This window comes from Brassica rapa, chromosome A06 (assembly GCF_000309985.2).
Source record: "Brassica rapa cultivar Chiifu-401-42 chromosome A06, CAAS_Brap_v3.01, whole genome shotgun sequence".
Lineage (NCBI taxonomy): Eukaryota > Viridiplantae > Streptophyta > Magnoliopsida > Brassicales > Brassicaceae > Brassica > Brassica rapa.
The window spans coordinates 17,247,581-17,267,344 of NC_024800.2; the positions used below are offsets into that span (position 1 = coordinate 17,247,581).

At 35.6% G+C, this 19,764-nt stretch overlaps 5 protein-coding genes across 6 annotated transcripts; 2 read left to right on the forward strand and 3 right to left on the reverse strand.

Moving 5' to 3' along the window:
* Positions 1-308: 308 nt before the first annotated feature.
* Positions 309-5,467, reverse strand: LOC103873512 (mitochondrial phosphate carrier protein 2, mitochondrial). The gene is made up of 5 exons (XM_009151922.3): positions 2,296-5,467; positions 1,304-1,709; positions 901-1,115; positions 699-823; positions 309-613 (listed from the first exon to the last, which is right to left on the reverse strand). Exons 1-5 carry the CDS (start codon positions 2,590-2,592, stop codon positions 556-558), a joined length of 1,101 nt encoding a protein of 366 aa, XP_009150170.1. The 5' UTR covers positions 2,593-5,467; the 3' UTR covers positions 309-555.
* Positions 5,468-6,873: 1,406 nt separating this feature from the next.
* On the forward strand, positions 6,874-10,414 carry LOC117126260. Of its 2 annotated transcripts, none has more exons than XM_033274085.1 (3): positions 6,874-8,749; positions 8,841-9,081; positions 9,153-10,414. In XM_033274085.1, the coding sequence occupies exons 1-2, from the start codon at positions 7,892-7,894 to the stop codon at positions 9,030-9,032; spliced, it is 1,050 nt and encodes a 349-aa protein (XP_033129976.1). In that variant the 5' UTR covers positions 6,874-7,891; the 3' UTR covers positions 9,033-9,081; positions 9,153-10,414. The 2 variants fall into 2 exon arrangements, with proteins under 2 accessions (XP_033129976.1, XP_033129978.1); XM_033274087.1 differs by having other exon boundaries at positions 6,874-7,672; positions 7,888-8,749; positions 8,841-10,414.
* Positions 10,415-10,449: 35 nt separating this feature from the next.
* LOC103873680 lies at positions 10,450-11,643 on the reverse strand. The gene is made up of 3 exons (XM_009152077.2): positions 10,987-11,643; positions 10,848-10,914; positions 10,450-10,751 (listed from the first exon to the last, which is right to left on the reverse strand). Exons 1-3 carry the CDS (start codon positions 11,641-11,643, stop codon positions 10,450-10,452), a joined length of 1,026 nt encoding a protein of 341 aa, XP_009150325.2.
* Positions 11,644-13,215: 1,572 nt separating this feature from the next.
* On the forward strand, positions 13,216-14,705 carry LOC103873511 (membrane steroid-binding protein 2). Its single transcript, XM_009151921.3, has 2 exons — positions 13,216-13,613; positions 14,114-14,705. The coding sequence occupies exons 1-2, from the start codon at positions 13,297-13,299 to the stop codon at positions 14,469-14,471; spliced, it is 675 nt and encodes a 224-aa protein (XP_009150169.1). The 5' UTR covers positions 13,216-13,296; the 3' UTR covers positions 14,472-14,705.
* A 458-nt stretch (positions 14,706-15,163) lies between these two features.
* Positions 15,164-16,681, reverse strand: LOC103873510 (fasciclin-like arabinogalactan protein 2). Its single transcript, XM_009151920.3, has one exon. The coding sequence runs from the start codon at positions 16,531-16,533 to the stop codon at positions 15,334-15,336; it is 1,200 nt and encodes a 399-aa protein (XP_009150168.1). The 5' UTR covers positions 16,534-16,681; the 3' UTR covers positions 15,164-15,333.
* Between the last annotated feature and the right edge of the window lie 3,083 nt (positions 16,682-19,764).

Here is a 19,764-nt window from a genome sequence, read left to right on the forward strand (position 1 = left end):
CATAGCATGATCAAGGAAAACAGATTGCAATCGTATGTGGCGCATGGAGATCATACATGGTTAGAATCATTCTTTGCTAATGAGAAAATCTTTGCCCTGTGTTTAGTTTTCTGGCTGTTTTTTGTGGAGTTTGTTGGGATGGGATGAAGGCTGGTCCATTGTTGACTTAATGATTGGTTATTTTATGGCTTTTAAAAGGATGTTAGTAGGTCTATGCATGTGGTGTATTAGGAACTTGTTTAACTTCCTATTTATGAATATAAATCAAAAGATGACAACAAAAAAAGAAGATTTAAAGCAAACAAAAATGAAGAGAGAACAAAAATTGTTGATTATTACGTATGATTACAGAGTTTTTTCGCTCTTATAGTGTCCAATCAAGCAAAACAAAAAGTATTCTAACAATAAAATCCATTTAAAGTGCACAAGCAGAACAACTAGTTGTAGGGAACACACTTTTGGTTACAAGGCAATAGGCAAAAATAAGAATAACAACAATTGCTTCCCTTTTATTGCTTTAACGTGTCTGGCTTTGCAAGGAATGTCTTTGTAACCTTATGCACTTACAGCTGGAGCAAGCGCAGTAGCTGGAGAAGCACCACCAGTGGTTGGCCTAAGAAAATGAGAAAATTATAAGTAGATGTTTTTTTCTTAAATATTTGAGTATTGATGAAAATATGAGGGGGAGTATAGCTTACAATCCAGCTAAAACTTTGACAGCATCATAGATAACCCATTGAGCACCAGTAAGTGTTCCTATCATGAAAATGCGAAGAGGAAGTCCACGAGTAAACATACCCAATAACCCTAGCCTCTTTACTGCCTGTAAATCAAAACCAAGTCAGAGCAGCGCATATGTATCAATGAACAGCTCTCTGATTTGCATGTAGTTTCACTTACATCACTAACAGTTGCTCCTTTAGAGTTATTGAGGAAAGAGACCAAGTTATCTGCAGGATGTGAGATAACAGCGCAGAAAATTCCAGCAATGTATCCACCGGCGAAGCTAACTCCTAGCTGAACTGGCTCTGAGCACTCTTCCTTTGGGGTAGGAATCACTTTCTTGTATATGAGCTCCACAGTGTTCTCAAAAGTAGCAAATTTCATCATGGTATCTGCAAAAACCTCTAAATTTGTTTACATATTGATACTTTTATTTTGTGAATAAAGCCGATTCTGAACACAACACAGTGAAACATTAGTTTCCCCCAAAATTATAAAAAATAATTTATAAATATAGTCTCCAAACTGTTAAAAAGGTTCTATACAAGATTGTCTTTAGTATAACTGTATAAGGACTTACATGGAATCTGGCGTCCCCATAGAGGAACAAGCCCTTTGAACAACCCTCGAACGCCTTCTGATCTAATGATCTTTGGTAGACCATCAGATAAACCGCGGGCGAAACCAGGCTGAGTCTGGACCCTGACTTTGACAGCTTCCATTGGACAGAGAGCCACATCTGCGACGATCTCCGCAGAGGCCGAGCCAGCTAGGTAAATGAGGGTCTTGTATTTGGCTGCGTTTTCTGGTCCAACGATGTCTGAGTAGTATTTCTTGGCGTACTCATACAGACCGTATTTAAAAGCTCCCTGAGCACTGTACCCTATAAGAGTTGGCGACCAGCCTCTGGTGAAACCCTTGAGACCTTGCTCTTTGATTGTTGTCTTGAAAGCAGAAGTTATGTTCTTGTACTTGGATGGATCAATCTGAGAATATAAAACAATTAGGGAGTTTTCTGTAAATTCGTGGAGAGTTGCTATTTGTGTTTGCTATATTAGCTTTAGCTCAGATTCTCTATGATTGCACATCAAAATCGTGCAAAGATTGAAAAGCCTCCGTCGCAGTTGAACATTCAGTGCCGTGTAAAACAAGAAACTCAAAAGTTGACACTACGTGTAAAGTAGCATGAAATGATAATATAAATAAAAGTAGGAATAACTAGATGTAGAGGAGAAACAGTCAAACTAGATGTATATTCAGATTAGTAAACATACGGATATCTCACATATTTAATATTATTATAATTTGTCATATAATTAAAATTATTGCCCATGTTATAAGATTCTACTAGTTTTTTTCTTTTTGACAATTGCATAAGATTCTAGTTCAACCACAATATTTTTGAATGAACACCATTTAATTATATTGATAGAATAAACAAAAATCGTTATTTTGCAGTTAATTTCGCTTACCCACCACGTACATAGCTTTCGAATAAGGTTCGAAAATGTTAATACGAAGAATCAGTTCTGCTAAAAGAAGAACAAGACAGTTTTGGTTTAGAAGCTTCACCTGCATATTACATTTCAGGACATCGAGTGGCGTAACGGCCGTGTGGGTGACGCCGCAGCTCAGCATCCCGCCGACTGTACACGCCGCGAAATACGCCGGAGAGTACAATTCTACTTTCTCATTCGGCGCGGGAATCGCAAAACTTGGACCGTTCGATGAGACTGAAGAAGTCTTCAGCGACCTCGACGGCTGTGCTTTGCGTTGCGTCATGTTCATCGCTGGCTCATGCAGCTGAAACAGACGATGGTCGGAAGAGTAGAGGAAGCTCGGGATCAACGATCTGCTCGAGTCCGACATTTCCGGAGGAAGAGGAAGAGAAAGATAGATTGACTTGTGTTGGTTATGACTTTTCTTTTTTTTGGAAAGAAATGTGATTTTGTTGTGGAAGGCGACAAGATCTCAGGTTGAATTTATAGGTGCTGATAGCTTCGTTATAGTATGTCATATTTGACTGACGTCTCAAAACATTCAAATACTGGCTTGTCACGACTCTTTGCATGTCAACAAGGATTTGGAATTGCGCTACTGAATGTTTTATTTGCAGCTTAATAATATGACATTTCCTAATACTAATATGATTTAAATACGACTTCTTAGTGATTTTTGTTGGTTTCTCTTTTGTCTTGGTCGTCTGTTTCTTTGGTCATCAACTCGTTTTGCTTGTGGGTTGTTTTGAATGGTCTCCATAGTTTGGCTTTAGATCGTGGTTTTCTGTTTATTTTAATTCGTTCATGAATGAAGAAGAATCACTCTGTGAAGACCTTGCTTGATCTACTTAAGAAAAAAAACAACTTAACTTTTACTGCTAACTAGAGACTGCGATTAGGGGCTATAATCCTTGTGGAAAAGATATTTATAGCCAGTAATCTAGTGACTCATATAGCAGTAGAGCACCTTCTTAGAGCTAGAAATTTCTAAGAGTTTTGCAAGTATTCCTAAAAAAATTGGTCTTTGATTTTTTACACAATGAAATGAAGAAGATTACCTCTGAAGTGTTGGAGAAAAACCAATATAAGATTTCTGGGTTTATATATGCAATTCAGTTATGAGCATTATCTTATGTCAATCAACTAGGCACATTGTTTGGTGATGGAGATGATGAAGAAAAGTTTACATTATGCTTGCGTTGCATAGGAATCACCTACTATGGAATAGGTAACCAATGTTGATAGGAACCAAAAGGTAATAATGTTTATATAGTTCTATAAAATTATTTTAATCTTTGCGTTCTTCTTTGTGGATTGTTTAATAATGCTAATATTGGACAGAATGTTGTCAAAAGTGTCCTTGAAAATCTCTAATTGCATAACAATTCGGTTGAAGATGTTAACATTCAATTTAGAAGATTTTTTATCTTGCAAAAGAGGATATCATTTGAAGAGACATGATTGGCTTAATGGAAGTATCAACATTATTGTTGAAGTGAATAAAGAGAATTATGCTCATGGCAGTGATTTAACTGCAGAGAAGACTGAATTCCTTACTTGGAGGGTATCACTTTTGGAATGAAGAGTGAAGTACCATGAAGATCTTTTGAACATTCGTAAAAAATCCGAGAAGGTAAACTATTTTATATATTTGTATTGTGTTGAAAATAACGGAAGATTCATATTCTTATAACTTGTAATAGGAAACTGAGAAGTCACATGAAACTGAAGGTGACACGAAACCAAGGCTTGGTATTTGTAAAGTTTTCATATTTTAAATCTCTATGATATTATTTGAGAACTCAGTTTCTTATGTGTCACTCTCACGTTAACTTTCACGATGGTTGATTACACTAATATCTTTAATGAATTAGTTTACATTTAAAATACTATTATTTTTTTAATTTAATTTCCTTTTTAAAATTTTCCAAAAAGCATATACATATAATAAAAAGGAAAATTATTATAAAGTAAAAAAATGAATTGAAAAATGAAAATATATGTATATATAATATAATTTCATGAAAAAAGGGAAAGTTCACAAAATAGTAATATTACATTTAAAAAATATTTTTAAATAACATAAAATATACTTTTGAAGTAATAAAATACTTTCTTTATATCTATATTTTCTTAGATGAAAATATAAATGTGTATATAATGTGAATTCATTAAAACCAATTTACACTGATAATCTTGATATTAGAAAAATAAATAATATTTCTTTTAAAACATAATTTTAAACAATACAAAAAAAATTCAAAGTAACATAAATATTTTTTATATATCTATCTATTTTATTAGATGATTACATAAAATAATTAAGTAACATAAACTGATATATGTTAAATTGACTAAAAATAGTTTATAATTAGTAATATTGAGATATTTTATTTATTTTTCATATATTTAGTAGAAATGATTTCCAGCTTTTGCAGCGGCAATAACATGAACAGAGAAACGAAAAAGAAACTTCTCAACATCATGCACAAAGCATGAACAATGCCTTTTGCAAAATTCATCACTTGATCTCATGTATCTCCTTTAACCTCAAACTCTGGATCATTGATTTTGGAAACTTTGAGCCAACAGAACTTATGATCATATAAGTTCTTTTTCTTCATTTCTGAAGTGACATGGTGGATATAACGAACTCTCTTTCTCGTGGCATTCAGTGAACCTTCTACTTGTAATCAATCTAATAGTGTCAAAAGCATACAATCGGTTAGTCACGAGTACTCAGTTTCAGCATAGAATTAATAGTTTCAGCCAAGTTGGATGTCATGATGTAGTAGCAATTAGGATAAGCATAAGCCCGTAACCACTTCTTGATATTTGCTTTAAGAAGATATTCTGGAACTTCAGTGTCAAACTTTTGAATCTCATGAAAATAATAGTCAAAATCATCTTTGGTGTAGGCATAAGCAGCCTCTACAACCAATGATATAAGTGTTGAACTCTTATACTTCTCTTGGACATTCTTCTCAAAGTGGAAGATGTGAATTCTATAGTGAGCAAATTCAGTTGCAACTTGCAATAGAAAATATGGAAGATACAAATTCCATGGTGAGCAAGAGAATAACATTCTAAAAGAGCAGTTGCAATAGAGAATGCACGATCAGAAACAAAAACCAAATCCTCTTCATAATGAATGATAGTTTTGTAAAAATGGAGCCATCTCTGTAAATATGCGTGCTCTGTAAATGGAGCCAGGGAGTGGATGAGATATGCGTCTGGTCAAGCAATTTAGAAATTTAGAATATGGCTTGCTCTGTAAAAATGGAGCCAGGGAGTGGATGAGATATGTGTGCTCTGTAAAAATGCAGGGGAGACTAGAAATTAACCATCTCTTCTTTGATTGTTCATTCTCTTCTCAGATTTGGAGTCATCTTATGAGAGGAATTCTGGAACATTCTTACACAACTGACTGGAATGAAGTGATAAGAGTTGTTGGGTAGTACAAACAGAGATAGGAAGAAAGTGTTTTGCTTCAGATATGCTTTTCAAGCTAGTATACACATGATTTGGAGAGAAAGAAATAAAATCAAGCATGGTGAGAAGCCTCTTCCCATTGCTGCCGTAAAGAAGGTTCTTGATAAAGGAGTTAGAAACAAGCTGAGTTTGATGAGATTTAAAGGAGGTAAAGGGCTGGAAGGCATGCTTCAATACTGGTTTACCACAAGAGTGTAGATAAGGGTCTTTATCTTTTTGGAGTTATGAGTATATGATAGGGGTTTCCTCTTAATTAGGTCTACACTTTGTTGTAAAAAGGCTTTTGATTGAATAAAATTTAACATTCATTCAAAAAAAAAAGATAGTTTTCAGACATATCATAAACCAACTCCATAAGGCTTCATTTTCAAAATCCACTATAGCAAAAGCAATAGGATACAAGTGATATTTATCATCTTGTAATGTGGCAGCAAGTAGAGTCCATTGATACTTTACTTCTTCATCAACTTAAACCCTCTGATAAATGGAACAAATGACACAAAAGGCAAATTTAAACTTCCCCATAGAATCAACATCGATAAAAGTCACAAAATCTAGATTCTTTTCCTTTAACATGTGAAACTAGTTGAAAAAAATATCATAACTTTCATTAGGAATACCCACAGCTAGATCTTTAGCGTGTAATTTGTAATCGCTAAGATATAGTGTTATATATGATCTAACATAACATATTCCAGATAACAATTTATATATCAGCTGCCATAACATGTACCAAGTAACAAACCATCTATCAAATTTTTATACCAAATTATATATCAGGTAACAGAACATATACCAAGTAACAAATATTTTATCAGATAACAATAAGTATGTAGCATGTAACAAAATAATTTATCAGATAACAAACAATTTATCAAAAAATATATCAACTCTCAAATCATGTATCTACCGATTTATTAAGTAACAAATCATGTATGGAACAATTCGTTGGAAAGAGGACCTAGTCTCCATAGCTGTCCAACACAACACTTTTAAAATAGAATTTTGGGAGATTTGATTCCAACATAAAAATAGTGTTTTACGAGAGCGATTAGTGTTTATGTTGGAGATAGCTAAAATACAAACTGAGTTGAATTTGGAATGGAATAAACTAAAATAATAATTAGAAAGTAAAGTTTAGAAAAATAAAATACAGATGAGAATCGTGTTTGCGAGAGGAAAGGAAAAAAAAAGAACAATATAATAAAGAGGTAAAAGAGATAATGAAAAAAGCTAAAAAAGAACATTTTTCTAATAAAAAGGTTACAATGCAGTCAGGCGTGTATTTTTATATGGTGGTAGAATGTCGGCTGTAGAATCGTCTTTGTAATATTCTCATCGTTGTAATAGCATGATTAATCAGGCGTTAAAAGAAAAAGGTTACACACCTTACATATATTAAACATCTTACACACCTACATAAAACTATTGGATTTAATTAAGGGAAATTACCTCTAATAACTCACATTTTATGACTAATGACTAGATTAACACACAAAAAAAAGAAAGATAGAAAATGCATAATTAAGACTGAAATGCCCCATCGGTTAAAAAATTAGTTCCCAGTAAAAATAAATTAAGGCAAAATTACTCTTACTTGACCAAAAAAAAGTGAAACCTCTTTGAAAAAAAAATATCCTCACGATACTTTTCTCTTCCATGACCCCAAGAACCCTAAATCCCCAAATTGTGAAATCCTCAATCTCTTAACTCTCTTTAGTTTCCATCATGATTTATCATCGATTTCTTCATCTCCACACCCTAATCAACCACTAAAACCTTCGATTCACATAGGACAAGTGAATCCAAAACCCAAGCGACGAAACCTAAACCCCCTTTCGAAAATTCTCAGCTGTGTCGAATCTCAAGGCTTTCATCTCTTATTCTCATTGATTTCGACACTCTTATAAGCTCCTCTCCACATCAATCAGTTTAATTCACCTATTTTGCCATCAAAGGTTAGTCTCTATCAAACTATTTTTTTAATATTGAGTATCAAATGAATTCAATTTTGTTTTGATACAGAGTAGATAGAAGTGTTTTTCGTTTGTACATTTGTTGATATCAGTTTGGGTATCGTCTGGCTCGTTTGTGTTCTTCAGTCTTGGTCGTTTCTATGTTTTTGGAAAAAAAATAAATTTTCTAATACTTACTACATTTTACAATTTTGCAGACGGATGACTACATCAAAAAGTGGAAAAAAATATCCAGCAAGACTTTATCAAGAGGGGAAATGTCCATTGCAAAGTGGAAGCATGAATCATAACTGTCATTTGGCTAATTTACAGATGGTGGAAGAAGTAGTTGGTTTAGATGCGTGGGAATCCATTAAAACATCATCTGTTGGAGTTATTATGAGGCTGAAAGAGCTGAATTATACCTGGTCAGCCAAGGCGGTTCACCATTTACTTACAAAGCAATTGGTGGTTAATAATATCCATGAGATATGGTATGCTATAGAAGGTCAGCCAATTAAGTTTTCGCTATATGAGTTTGGTGATATTACAGGTTTAAATTGCGAGCCTTTCAACATAAATGAAGAGGTGGAGGTTGATCATAAGCCATTTTGGGAAGAGCTTGGTGTCTCTCCTTCACATGGTCCTATGCTTTCTGAGTTGCTGTCGTTGTTCACTAAAATTAGGAATTGGTCGTTTGAGAAGAGAAGAATGATTGGTTTACTATGTGTCTTGTCTATTGGAGTACTTGGCATCTCTTCAGGCAGTAGAATTCCTTTGGATCAAGCAAAGAGAGTCCTAGACAAAGAAGCATATGACAGATACCCTTGGGGGCGTGTGGGATTTTCTAGCCTGGTAAATTCAGTGAAAATTGTTTCATATGAAGGAAGGAACAAGTATACACTTCGCGGATGCGTACACGCTCTTCTCATCTGGGTGTATGAGTCGATACCTGGTATTGGGCATGAATATGGGAATCATATTGAGGGTAACCAAGTTCCTCTTCTCTCCTGGTATGGATCTCGTGGCCGTATAAACTGGGATGACTTTTATAAAAAAGAGAAAAGTCTCCATCTGAAGGTTACGTTTTTTTTCTTCATTATTGTTTTTTTTTTAAAGTGATCACTTGACATATTAAGATACTAACATATTTGCATTATTTGATTGGTAGGTACGAGTCAGACATCTCATTGTCAAGCAAGAAGCTGAGATATACCCTCAATGGCCAGAGGACAAGGTTGATGATGATCTTCACAACTTGATCACAGACATTCTACATGGTGAGATCGATGATACGTATTGGAACCTGAACTCGCGTTACTGCACCAGTACCAAACAAAGAGAAAAGGAAATTGGTGAGTGAAGAACAAGCGTGTATGAAAAAAAAAATGCCAAAAGAGAGGACATCCACTGTGAGTGTATAAGCCTTTTGTTATACATATATGCTTGACGTTTATTGCTGAGTTTGTTTACTGTGTTGTAGCATGCTTGCGGATCCAGCCTTAACTCAACTCGAGATGAGACATTCCAACTTGGTCTAATGGAAGCAATGAACACATTGACTGCAAAGGTTGGAAGTATGAACACAGTCATTGTTGAGAAGGTGTTGACTGCAGTAGACGCATCTGTAGATGAAAAAGTAAATGCAAGGATTGGTGGAAGTTCTCAGATACTTACAAGAAGGTGTTCAATGGGTCAGAGACTACAAGAAATATGATCCTAAAACGTGGAAGTTCTCAGATACTTACAAGAAGGTGTTCAATGGCAATCACCCTACAGAGTTTTCCAACAACAGAAAGTGGCTGAAGGATGTGGATCGGTTGTTTCTTTGCCACTTGATAAATGGTGACCATTGGGTCGCTTTAGAAGTGGATCTTGACAAGAAAATAATCCATGTTTACGATAGCATACAGACAGTTGTCCCAAGCCACACGGATCTTCTAGAAGAGTGTCGTCCTTTCACGAAGATGTTTACGCTCTGAAGTATATAGAGTGTAAGGCGATTGGCTGTGGTTTTGAAGGACTTTCTGATCAGTGCATTCCGGCAATGCGTATTAAGTTAGCTGCTGAGATCTATGATGAGGTTTTGGGTCTGTAGTATTTTAAGTTTCTGATATGATATTCTATGTCTTGAACGTTATGGATATGTAGTATTTTCATTTTTCGGATGTGTAACATTTTCATGGTTTGGTTTGGTTTTGAAATCAATATTTCGAGAAATTGTGATAGTCTAGAGATGTGGAAGATTGTGGAGACGTTGATCAAACACGCTTCTGAATTAGCTTCAAAACTGTGTTCTTTTGTGCCTTTAGAATAATATTATTATTGATGCAGGTCTATACATAAGATGTGTCGTTGTTTGGTGGTATTTGGGTTGTTTTTCGCCCATCACTTCACGGGTTCAAACCCAGCAGAGAGCGTTTTTATTTTTTTTGCATTTGCTAATTCATTAATGGCATAATGGTAAATAAGTTCATCTTCTTCAGATCAATTCTAGGGTCACGAAGATTGCAGATTTTTGTGATTTTTAGTTCAAAATCGTGAAAGCAAGGTGATAAACCAAGTCGTTTCACTTGACTTGATCTCAATTTGTCAATTTTCTATCGATTTGAGGCTGGGTGATCGAATTAGTGGTTTCTGGGAAAAAAAATTGGACTTTCATGTAAAACAGAGTAAAACAGAGAACAAATTATCTAACCAGAATCCAATAAAATAGAAGTTAAATTGTCTAACAAAAAAATAATAGCAAATTGTCTACCAAGAAACAAATGACGCATTGTCTAACCAACAGGACATGTTTTGCAATTGTGACCAACTTGATTACAAATCGAACATTTGTGCTCTTTTCTTGGTCGTTTCTTATTTTCACCTTTCTCAAACCAAGACTTCATTCTTGAATTTTTGGGTCTCCCTGGTGGTTGGCGAACCTCGGAAGGCAAACAAATTTTTCCTGCGACATTATTAGGGACTGGTGTATCAGCATCTCTCGGCATTACTGCCACAGAGTAAGCGTTGTACAGATAGTTTGTAAGATAGTATGGATGACACAATGAAATGGTTGATAACTTTGTCGCTTCAGCTGCTGCAATTGCGTGAACACAAGGTAGTTTTTCTAAGTCAAATCTGTGACATGAACAACTTCTCTCAGTCAAATTCACTATGTGGGTAGATGAGATACTTGACACCTGATATTGATGAATATCTATCTGTTGCACGCACAGCGTCTTAGCATAAGGTACACGGCCCTACAAAAGTATGTCTCAAATGTTAGTATTGTGTTCACAAAACATTCATGTGTAATAGAAAATCAGGTTTACCTCTAAAAGCTTCTCTACTCCACGAGTTAGAGTTGTTTTCATTGAATTTGCATCAATTTTACGTGACGAAAACCAGCGCGTCATCATTTGCCTTATTGCTTCTATAAGTCTTACAACCGGCAAACTCCTTGCATCTGAAAGCACTTTGTTGATAGATTCAGCTATATTGGTCGTATTCAAGTTGTACCTATCACCAGGGAAATGAGCTCTCGCCCACTTGCGTACATCTGCTTTCTGTAAATAACCATGTAATGCCGGGTGCAGTGCTTTGATCTCATCGAATATGGTTTCAAAATCTGAAGGCTTGTATGAATTAGCTGCCTTTTTAACCAAGCCAAACAACTCGCGGCCTCTAAACTTTAACAAGACATTCTTATACAAGTGATAAGTGCAAACTCCCGCAGTTGAATATACATGGGCTATTGCTTTTCCAATTGATTTGTGCCTATCAGAAATAATAGCAAGCCTTTCATCATCTGAAATCACACAGCTGAGTTGTCTGAAAAACCACTTCCATGATTCATCATTTTCAGTATCGACTATCGCAAATGCTACTGGAAATATTTGAAAGTTGCCATCCTGTGCTGATGCAATTAGTAGAGTCCCTTTGTACTTTCCTTGCAAGAATGTGCCATCGACCACAACAACCTTCCTCATGAATGGAAATCCCTTGATGCTAGCACCAAATGCGATGAAAAGATACTTAAATCTGTCACTAGAATCTACTACAAGGCGAGCCAAATAAAAATAGAGCCAAAATCGAAACTGAAATTGTTTTTTTTTTTGTTTATGAAAGATAGAGTGCAAATATATGATGTTTCTGGGTATATGGACGCCAATTAAGTCTAAATAATATATGTGTTCGAAAGCCAAAATAATAATTGAAGATTTAAAGTATAAACTAGATAGTGACCCGCCCTCGAGAGGGCGGCTATATTTTTTGTTTTTAAATTATTGCCTAATATAATTTATATGTTTGTGTGTATATAATCATATTTTTGTATGATATAAATTTAATAGAATAGATAATTTTTGTAAGTATATTAAATAAATCAAGTTTTATAAGTATGTAATTGTGTCTTTCCTTGTATCATATATGTATTTTTTGTAATCATATTTGTGTTTTTATCTGTGATCATATTTGCGTATTTAAAAAAAAAGATTAGTAAAGTATTTTGATAATTGTATTGAATTTATTATATTGTTAAAATATAAATTTGTGCCCTAGATTCTGACCCACTCTTTCAAAAGACGGGTATATCTTTTGTTAAAAAATTATTTTTAAATTTTTTATTTTTATATTTGTGTTCTTAGTTTTTTAATTATATTAAACCTGTTAATGTTTAAATAAAATTAATGAGAATAATAAAGTCCCTAAAATAAAAAAAATACATAGTTGGACATAACATTTATCCCTTTGAAAGGGCGGGTCAAAATCTAGTTATAATTTAAATTTAGAAAAAAAGTTATTTTATAAATTAAAAATTTATTTTATAAATTATATTCATATGAATATATAGGGCTAGAGTTTGTTTTGAGAATTGGAGCCAAATATATTTACTGATTTCATTAGTATTATATATTTATTGATTTCAGTAGTATTATATCCTGAAATTTGATTTCAGTAGTATTAACAAAATACATTCTGATATTAAAAGTTTTAAAATTTTATTACGAAAAACCATGTGGGTTAATGGATCACACTGTTTAGATGGCTTATGGGCTCATTCCCATTTTATGATAGTAAAGGCACGTGAGAAAGACCACGTGACATCTTCTTCTTTATGTTAAACCTAATTTTGTCTCGTATTTTTACAGTCGTCATTCCGGTTTTTGTCAACATTATGAAACTTCTCAAATATATAGGTTTTTAATCGTATAAACTTGTTAATCTTGCCATCTTTACAGAAACTTTAACAATCGAGATCCCAACTTTTACCAAATTAGGTGGCCGGCTAACTCAGTTACTCAGGCGATTTAGAGGACATAGAATACCACCGATCAAGCATGTACGCCACACGGTCACCTTTCATGGACAAAAAATTGATTTTACTAAATTGTTTTTTGGTAATTTTTTAATAGGGGATGAAAAAGAACGTGCTGGTGTTTAAAAAAGAAAATTGAACGTGGTAGTTTTTAAATTAATCAGATACAATTATATAAAGATAATAATAAGTGGTCTCATAGATAAAAGAAATAGATAGTTAGACATAACTTTTTTATCAATGGGTGATACTGCCGTTTTAATAGAATAAATTATGAAAAATGTAAAGAAGCAAATATCAAGTGAGACCAGTCTTGGATAGCGTAATGATGATGGTGGTGGTTCAACTATGGGAGACGCTCAAGGAAACCATTAAAGCTTACACTGGACTCTCCCCCGCTGCGTTTTTCACCGTCTTAGCTCTCGCTTTCGCCGTCTACCATGTCGTCTCCGGTTTCTTCGCCTCTCCCGAGGAACACCGCCCTCGTTCTGCGGAGGTTTACCCGCAGTCAGAGCCTCTTCCGCCGCCGGTTCAGCTCGGGGAAATCACGGAGGAGGAGCTTAAGCAGTATGACGGTTCCGATTCTAAAAAGCCCCTTCTCATGGCGATCAAAGGCCAGATCTACGATGTTTCCCAGAGCAGGTATGCTTGAGAGAGAGAGAGAGAGAGAGAGAGAGAGAGAGAGAGAGAGAGAGAGAGAGAGAGAGAGAGAGAGAGAGAGAGAGAGAGAGAGAGAGAGAGAGAGAGAGAGAGAGAGAGAGTCCAGATTCTCTTCCGCGTTATTGATTATTGCTGAAATTGGGGGTTTAAGGTTTATTATTCAATTATATAATTTTGATTTTGAGTACCTTCATCGTTTCATGGATGTTGAAGTTAAAGTATATTTCGTTGAACTGATAACTTTGTGTGATGCTATCTTTAGTATGAATATTCTCTTCTTGTTCAATCTGCTTTTCTTTTCTTGGAAGTTGGAACAGTACCATTAGAAGCACTGAGCATATTGTGCTTGTACATAGCATCCATCATCTGTAGTACATATCTTATATTCTCATGCCCCAAAGGGTAGCTTTTTCAGTATTCATTCTACTTGTCTTGCTGGGCCACTTATTGACATGATGATACTTTCTTCTTTTTTTCTGCAGGATGTTCTATGGACCAGGTGGACCTTACGCTCTGTTTGCAGGGAAAGATGCAAGCCGAGCTTTGGCAAAGATGTCCTTTGAGGAGAACGATTTGACCGGAGACATCTCGGGTCTCGGTCCTTTTGAGCTAGATGCGTTACAAGACTGGGAGTACAAGTTCATGAGCAAGTATGTCAAAGTCGGGACCATTCAGAAGAAGGATGAAGAAGGTAAAGAAAAAACAGAAGATTCTACAAACACTGGAGAAGAAGCTTCGGCTACTACTGTTGGCGAAACTTCCAGAAGCGTTGAAGAGAAAACAATACAAACCATCGAGAAGAAGGATGTTGCAGATGGCGATGCTGCAAAGGAAGAGTAAGGCAACACTCTTTCCATGAGAAATTACCGAGATTTTGAAGGGGTTTTAAGTTATATATATATATAGCTCAATGTGGAAGAAGGAAGCTCAATAAATTAAAAGAAATGTAGACTCTGTACCTTTTGGATCTTATATTGACATATTTATGAAGTTTGTGAAGTGCCATCAAATTGAACGAATTCGTATTTGTTTTGTAGCAAAATTTGTGCCATTCCGCTGGTGGGTTTTGTTGTTTATGCAGCGTTAGAATTGTTGTCACTGAGAAAATGAGAATGGTTGTAGCATATGGTATAAGCGTAAATTGAAATCAAGATTTGAGGTACATTGAATGCCAAATGAAGCGCACTTGTGCATTTTATCTTTGCATATCTGTGGCTAGTCATTTATTAGATTAAAGAGGTGATCAATGCGTTTATGAATATCAAATGCCACCACGCAAACTCTAATACAGTTTTCAGGTTAATCTTTCTTTCCGTTTCTTAATTGTTAGTCCTGTAACTCTGTAAGGCTGTAAGTAGTGATAGTTCTGGTCCTCAATAAGGGAGCTAGCAATCATCTGCACACAAGGAATCAATCACCGACACTTTTCCTGAGTTTAAGTTATGCTCCTTGCTTTGCAGTTTCTTACTTGCAAAGGTTCTAACTATTTGTGATGCTTCCTTGTGTTAATAACCCCCTATAGATTAGTGAACTTGATAAAAATGTTGAATGTATATTTAAACATGGAAGAAGAAAGTGATATGAACTCCAAACTCACAATTCACAAACAGAGCCCAACTCAAAAAAAAAAAAAGAAAAAAACTTAAAAGATCAGACAAGAAAAATATAAAAGATAATACAAGGGAAACAAGATTAACAAACATCACATGAGCCAAACACCAAAACAGAGCCAGACAATCGCCGACACAAAAACACTGCTTCTTGAAACCATCATCACATAAATGGCACCGTTTTTATCATCAGCAACCTCACCGTCATCATCTCCCGGAGCATCAGCGCTTGGTCCATCAGCCTCCGCGTTCTTAGGCTTGTGCTTACTTGACTTAGGAGCCGGAGCGGCCGCCTTAACAGCCTTGTAGATCTCTCTCGGCAGCAAAACTTTGTCCACCTTGTAGATGATCAACGGCTCTTGATCCTTCAACGTCCCCATGATCTTCGCCGTCACAACGTCCGTCTCAAGCGTCACGTCCTCTCCGTCGTTCTGAACGGTGAAGTCAAACTTGTTGTTGCCTTCAGTCGCCAACGTGTTAACGGCGCCGTTACCTGATCTAAGCATCTGCAGCGATTGGTAAACCGGCATGCCATGGTACAACACCAACGCCGTCTTGTTCGCCGCGGAGAGGGCTTTGAACTTGGGCGCGAACTTTCCGACAGCGCTGTCGGAAGGACAGAACACCGTCAAGCCTCCGTCGACGGTGTCCTGAAACGTCTTGTCGGCTCCGGTGGATTTCAACATGTCGGAGAAAGCTTTGCATCCTTGCTTTTCGAGAATCGTGGTGAGGATGAGATCGCTAGGGCTGGCGGTCGGAGCCTCTGCTTCCGGCGAGGTCAAGACTTGGCTGATGTGAAGAACGGAGATGTTGTAAGCCTTCTCGAAGATGGACTTGACGTAGTGAGCCGTGAGTCTGCTGTCGTCTTCCTGGACACCGAAAGCAACTTTCCCGCCTTTTATGTCGGTGATGTTGACGTAACCGGAAGTTCCCGTGGCGGATCCGGTGGACTGGAACATGGAGGCGGTGGAAGTGGAGCCGTCAGTGATCTGGTGAAGCTTCTTGGCGCCGAAGTAATCGACAAGGACGTGGAGGGAGAGAATGTTGCGGATTGTGTAGAGTGAGTAGCCTTTGGAGAGGATAGAGTTCATTGCTGAGTTGTCAACCGCCAAGACGGTGATGGTTTGACGGCGGTTGATCTCGTCGGCCAGATGAGTGGCTGAGAGGTAGTGGTTGAAAGTGGAGAATTCAGGGTCTTTGGCCAAGATTTTGGTTATGTTGTGGGCGTTTGAGAGAGTGAAGAGTTGCATAATGAGGATCAATGCGGTGGCCGCTCGCCGGAGATAAGCCATTTTGGGACTAGGGAGGAGGATACGGCGGCTGTGATTAGTAGAGTTGATTGGTTAGGCACTGAAGAAAGAGGTGTCTAATAATTATAAAGAGATAAAATTAATAATAAGAATAAAAGCTGTCTCGAATCATTTCCAGCGCTGCAAGCAGGTAAGAGGGGCCACATATATAGGTCCAGTCTGAAAGTAACATGCGTGTCCGAGTGTTCTATACACTAACCGACACTTTCTTTATTTTGAACATAACCGACAGTTATTTCCCCGCCCGCCTCAAAAAAAAGAAAAAAACTATTAACGTTGGTTTTGGTCCTTTTGGAGTAAATATATATATATATATATATTTATTAATTTATAAAAAAAATTCAGCAGCCTTGAAGTTATCTGGCTTTCTTTTACATAGTTCAGTGAGAAATTGCACAAGAAACAAAAGAATATTCCTCTGCGGCCTTAGGTGCCAGAGTAAGTGCACGGTGTCTGAAATCATCAAGACTCGCAAAGTACAGGGAGGAGAATGTTTTTACTTAGAATGTTTTAATGATGATGATCAAAGTCAGACGTTCACTCATTTATTCAAGGCTGGAGAGAAAGCTGGCATTTAGCTCAAATGGCTGACATTGGTCAATCCTGTTTTGGCGTTAATATTCAGGATGAATCAGTGAACTGAATAGTATGTCTGAACTAGGCAGATCTTCAGGTAAAAATAGCCAGTTGTAAACTTAACCGATTAATACAAATCCACCGGTTCAGCGATATTTGATTGCCTTGCCGAACAAGTACGCGACCTTCCCAGCCATCTCGACAAGCCAAAGCTAACAGCCGAGCCAGACTTGACTTGGATCATGCCAGACTTGACGTGGATCATGCCAGACTTGACTTGGATCATGAGGTTTCACAAAATGATCGAGATTTCTCTCTTTTGGCTCGATTGGCTCGTACCGCATGTACCGATGACCATGCTGATGATCTCTCTACCTTGTCCGATCCGATCATGGACTTTTCCTTTGGACATTTCTCTAAGGCAAGGGTCCTTAAGATATCAGAAGACTTGGGCTTTGTTGGAACACAACTTATCCGATTAGAACGTCATGCGGCCCTTGCTGATCGTCCCGCCTATGTGCTGATCCTTACCGCTTTGGTTCGGATGCATCTGGACAGAAACCGGTCACTTTGACTAGTATCTAGATCTACTTTTCTATTTAATTCTTAGATCTACAAAACTCTATAAGTATGAAACTCTTTCATTTTAATAAATCAGGAATCAATTTGTCTAAAGTTTTGAGTTAAACTCTTTGTTCTTCGTTTAAAGAACTTGTTCTTAGTTTCTTGGTGAGTCATATCTAAGCAAACACTTCTCTTTTTCGTTGGTCTTGTGAGTCATATCAAGCAACAGATCGAGATTTTCATTTGGTGGACTTGTGAGTCATATCAAGCACCATCTGAATCCGGGAATATCAAAGGCCACTCCGCAACCTTTGTGCGACCCTTCAATCCATCCAGTTCTCCATCTGGAATTCATATTCAAATCTGATCCATTCGAGTGGGCCGAACTTAGGGTCCTTCACAAACCAGACTGTACAGTCTCATCTCCACTGCCAACCACACGCTGACAGACGGCCAGACGCGATTCAGAGAACCATAACCACCAGTGGATGGATTGCATAAAGCCAGGTACGAGAAGACATTAAAATAGAGAAATTCCCTTAGATAGCCATTTTTAGTTTATTTTCACAAAAATAGACACCCAAGGAAGAAAATGACCAAAATATGTTTTATTGAAGGGTAAATATTAAAATTTCCAAAATAAAAAAAAAGTTATTGTGATCATTTTATTGTTTGAGGACTATTTTTGTGACAAAAACTTCAAAAGACTATTTGAGAGAATTGCCTTTTAAAATATTAACCAATAAACATTTAAATAATATTCATTTATATAAAAATGAAATAAAGTATCGGCGCAATCGAGCTCTAGTTTTAAGTTAACATCAAACACAATGTAAAAAGAGCTTATTACTTGTAACAAGCTTTTATGATTTAATAATATATATGTTGCAATAGCAATCTCAAATCCCTTATATATTAAAAGAGAAGCATTGTAATAAATGCATTCACATTATAATAGACACGTGGCAGCCTCACAATGATTTGATAATAAATATGCTAACGCGTTCACATTATAGTCATAAATGTGTTCACACTAAGTACTTTGTGATTTTTTTAATATAAAACTCACATACATAGTTCCAATAAAACTCTGGATTTTTCGGTTCGAACAAAAATAGATAACGAATCAAAAGCCAAACTATATATATATTATTTTTATTGTTTACGGATAAAATTGAGCAAAATATTCATAAATTTTGATTCGATTTGTTATCCGTTTTGATTTGAACAAAAAAATCTTGATATTTGAAACTTTACGAAACAAATCAAATACTAAAATACAATATCCAAAAAAGAAGCAAATCACTAATACCAATATTTTTAGGAACATATATCTAATTCGATATGTTATATGCATATATATACATATATGAAAAGAATTATATATATATATATGTTATATATATTAACTTTATATCAGTTTTACAATATAAATTTATTATATTAGGTACTAGAATTAAAAGGTTATATAATGTTTTATTTTTGTAATAAAATGTTATTATTAAATTATTTTAAAATTTTTATTTTATTTACGAATCAAATCGGATATTCTTTAAAATTTTAAAACATTTCGGATATCGGAGTCACCGAATATCTAGGTGGCTAAAGATCGAATCGACAAGAATGCTTCCAAATATCCAGATACTTGATATGTGTCCACCCCTATTTACGAATATAATTTTATTTTCTTTTGATGAAAAAATGACTAATGTCAAGGTCTTTTTTATTTTAAATAAATTTTAATTTTATCTTTCATGTATTATTCTGAACAAAAATATCATTTAATATTAATTAACAATATCTTTATATATTTTTCAACTATTTTTATATACTTTTTACATAAACATACATGTGCACCTTGATGTGAGCATCTTATAACTAAGTATTCACCACAGCTGAAGTATCTAATTTTTTTGAAAGTTGAAATATTTTTTCTTAATGTTTCTTTCACTACCGACCAAATTGTTGTGAAATGATTTGTCTTAATAATTTTCTTTTCTTTTTCTTAAACTATTATCTGTTTAAAAACTATAATATGAAACTATTGGTTCGACATGACGACTATCTAAACTT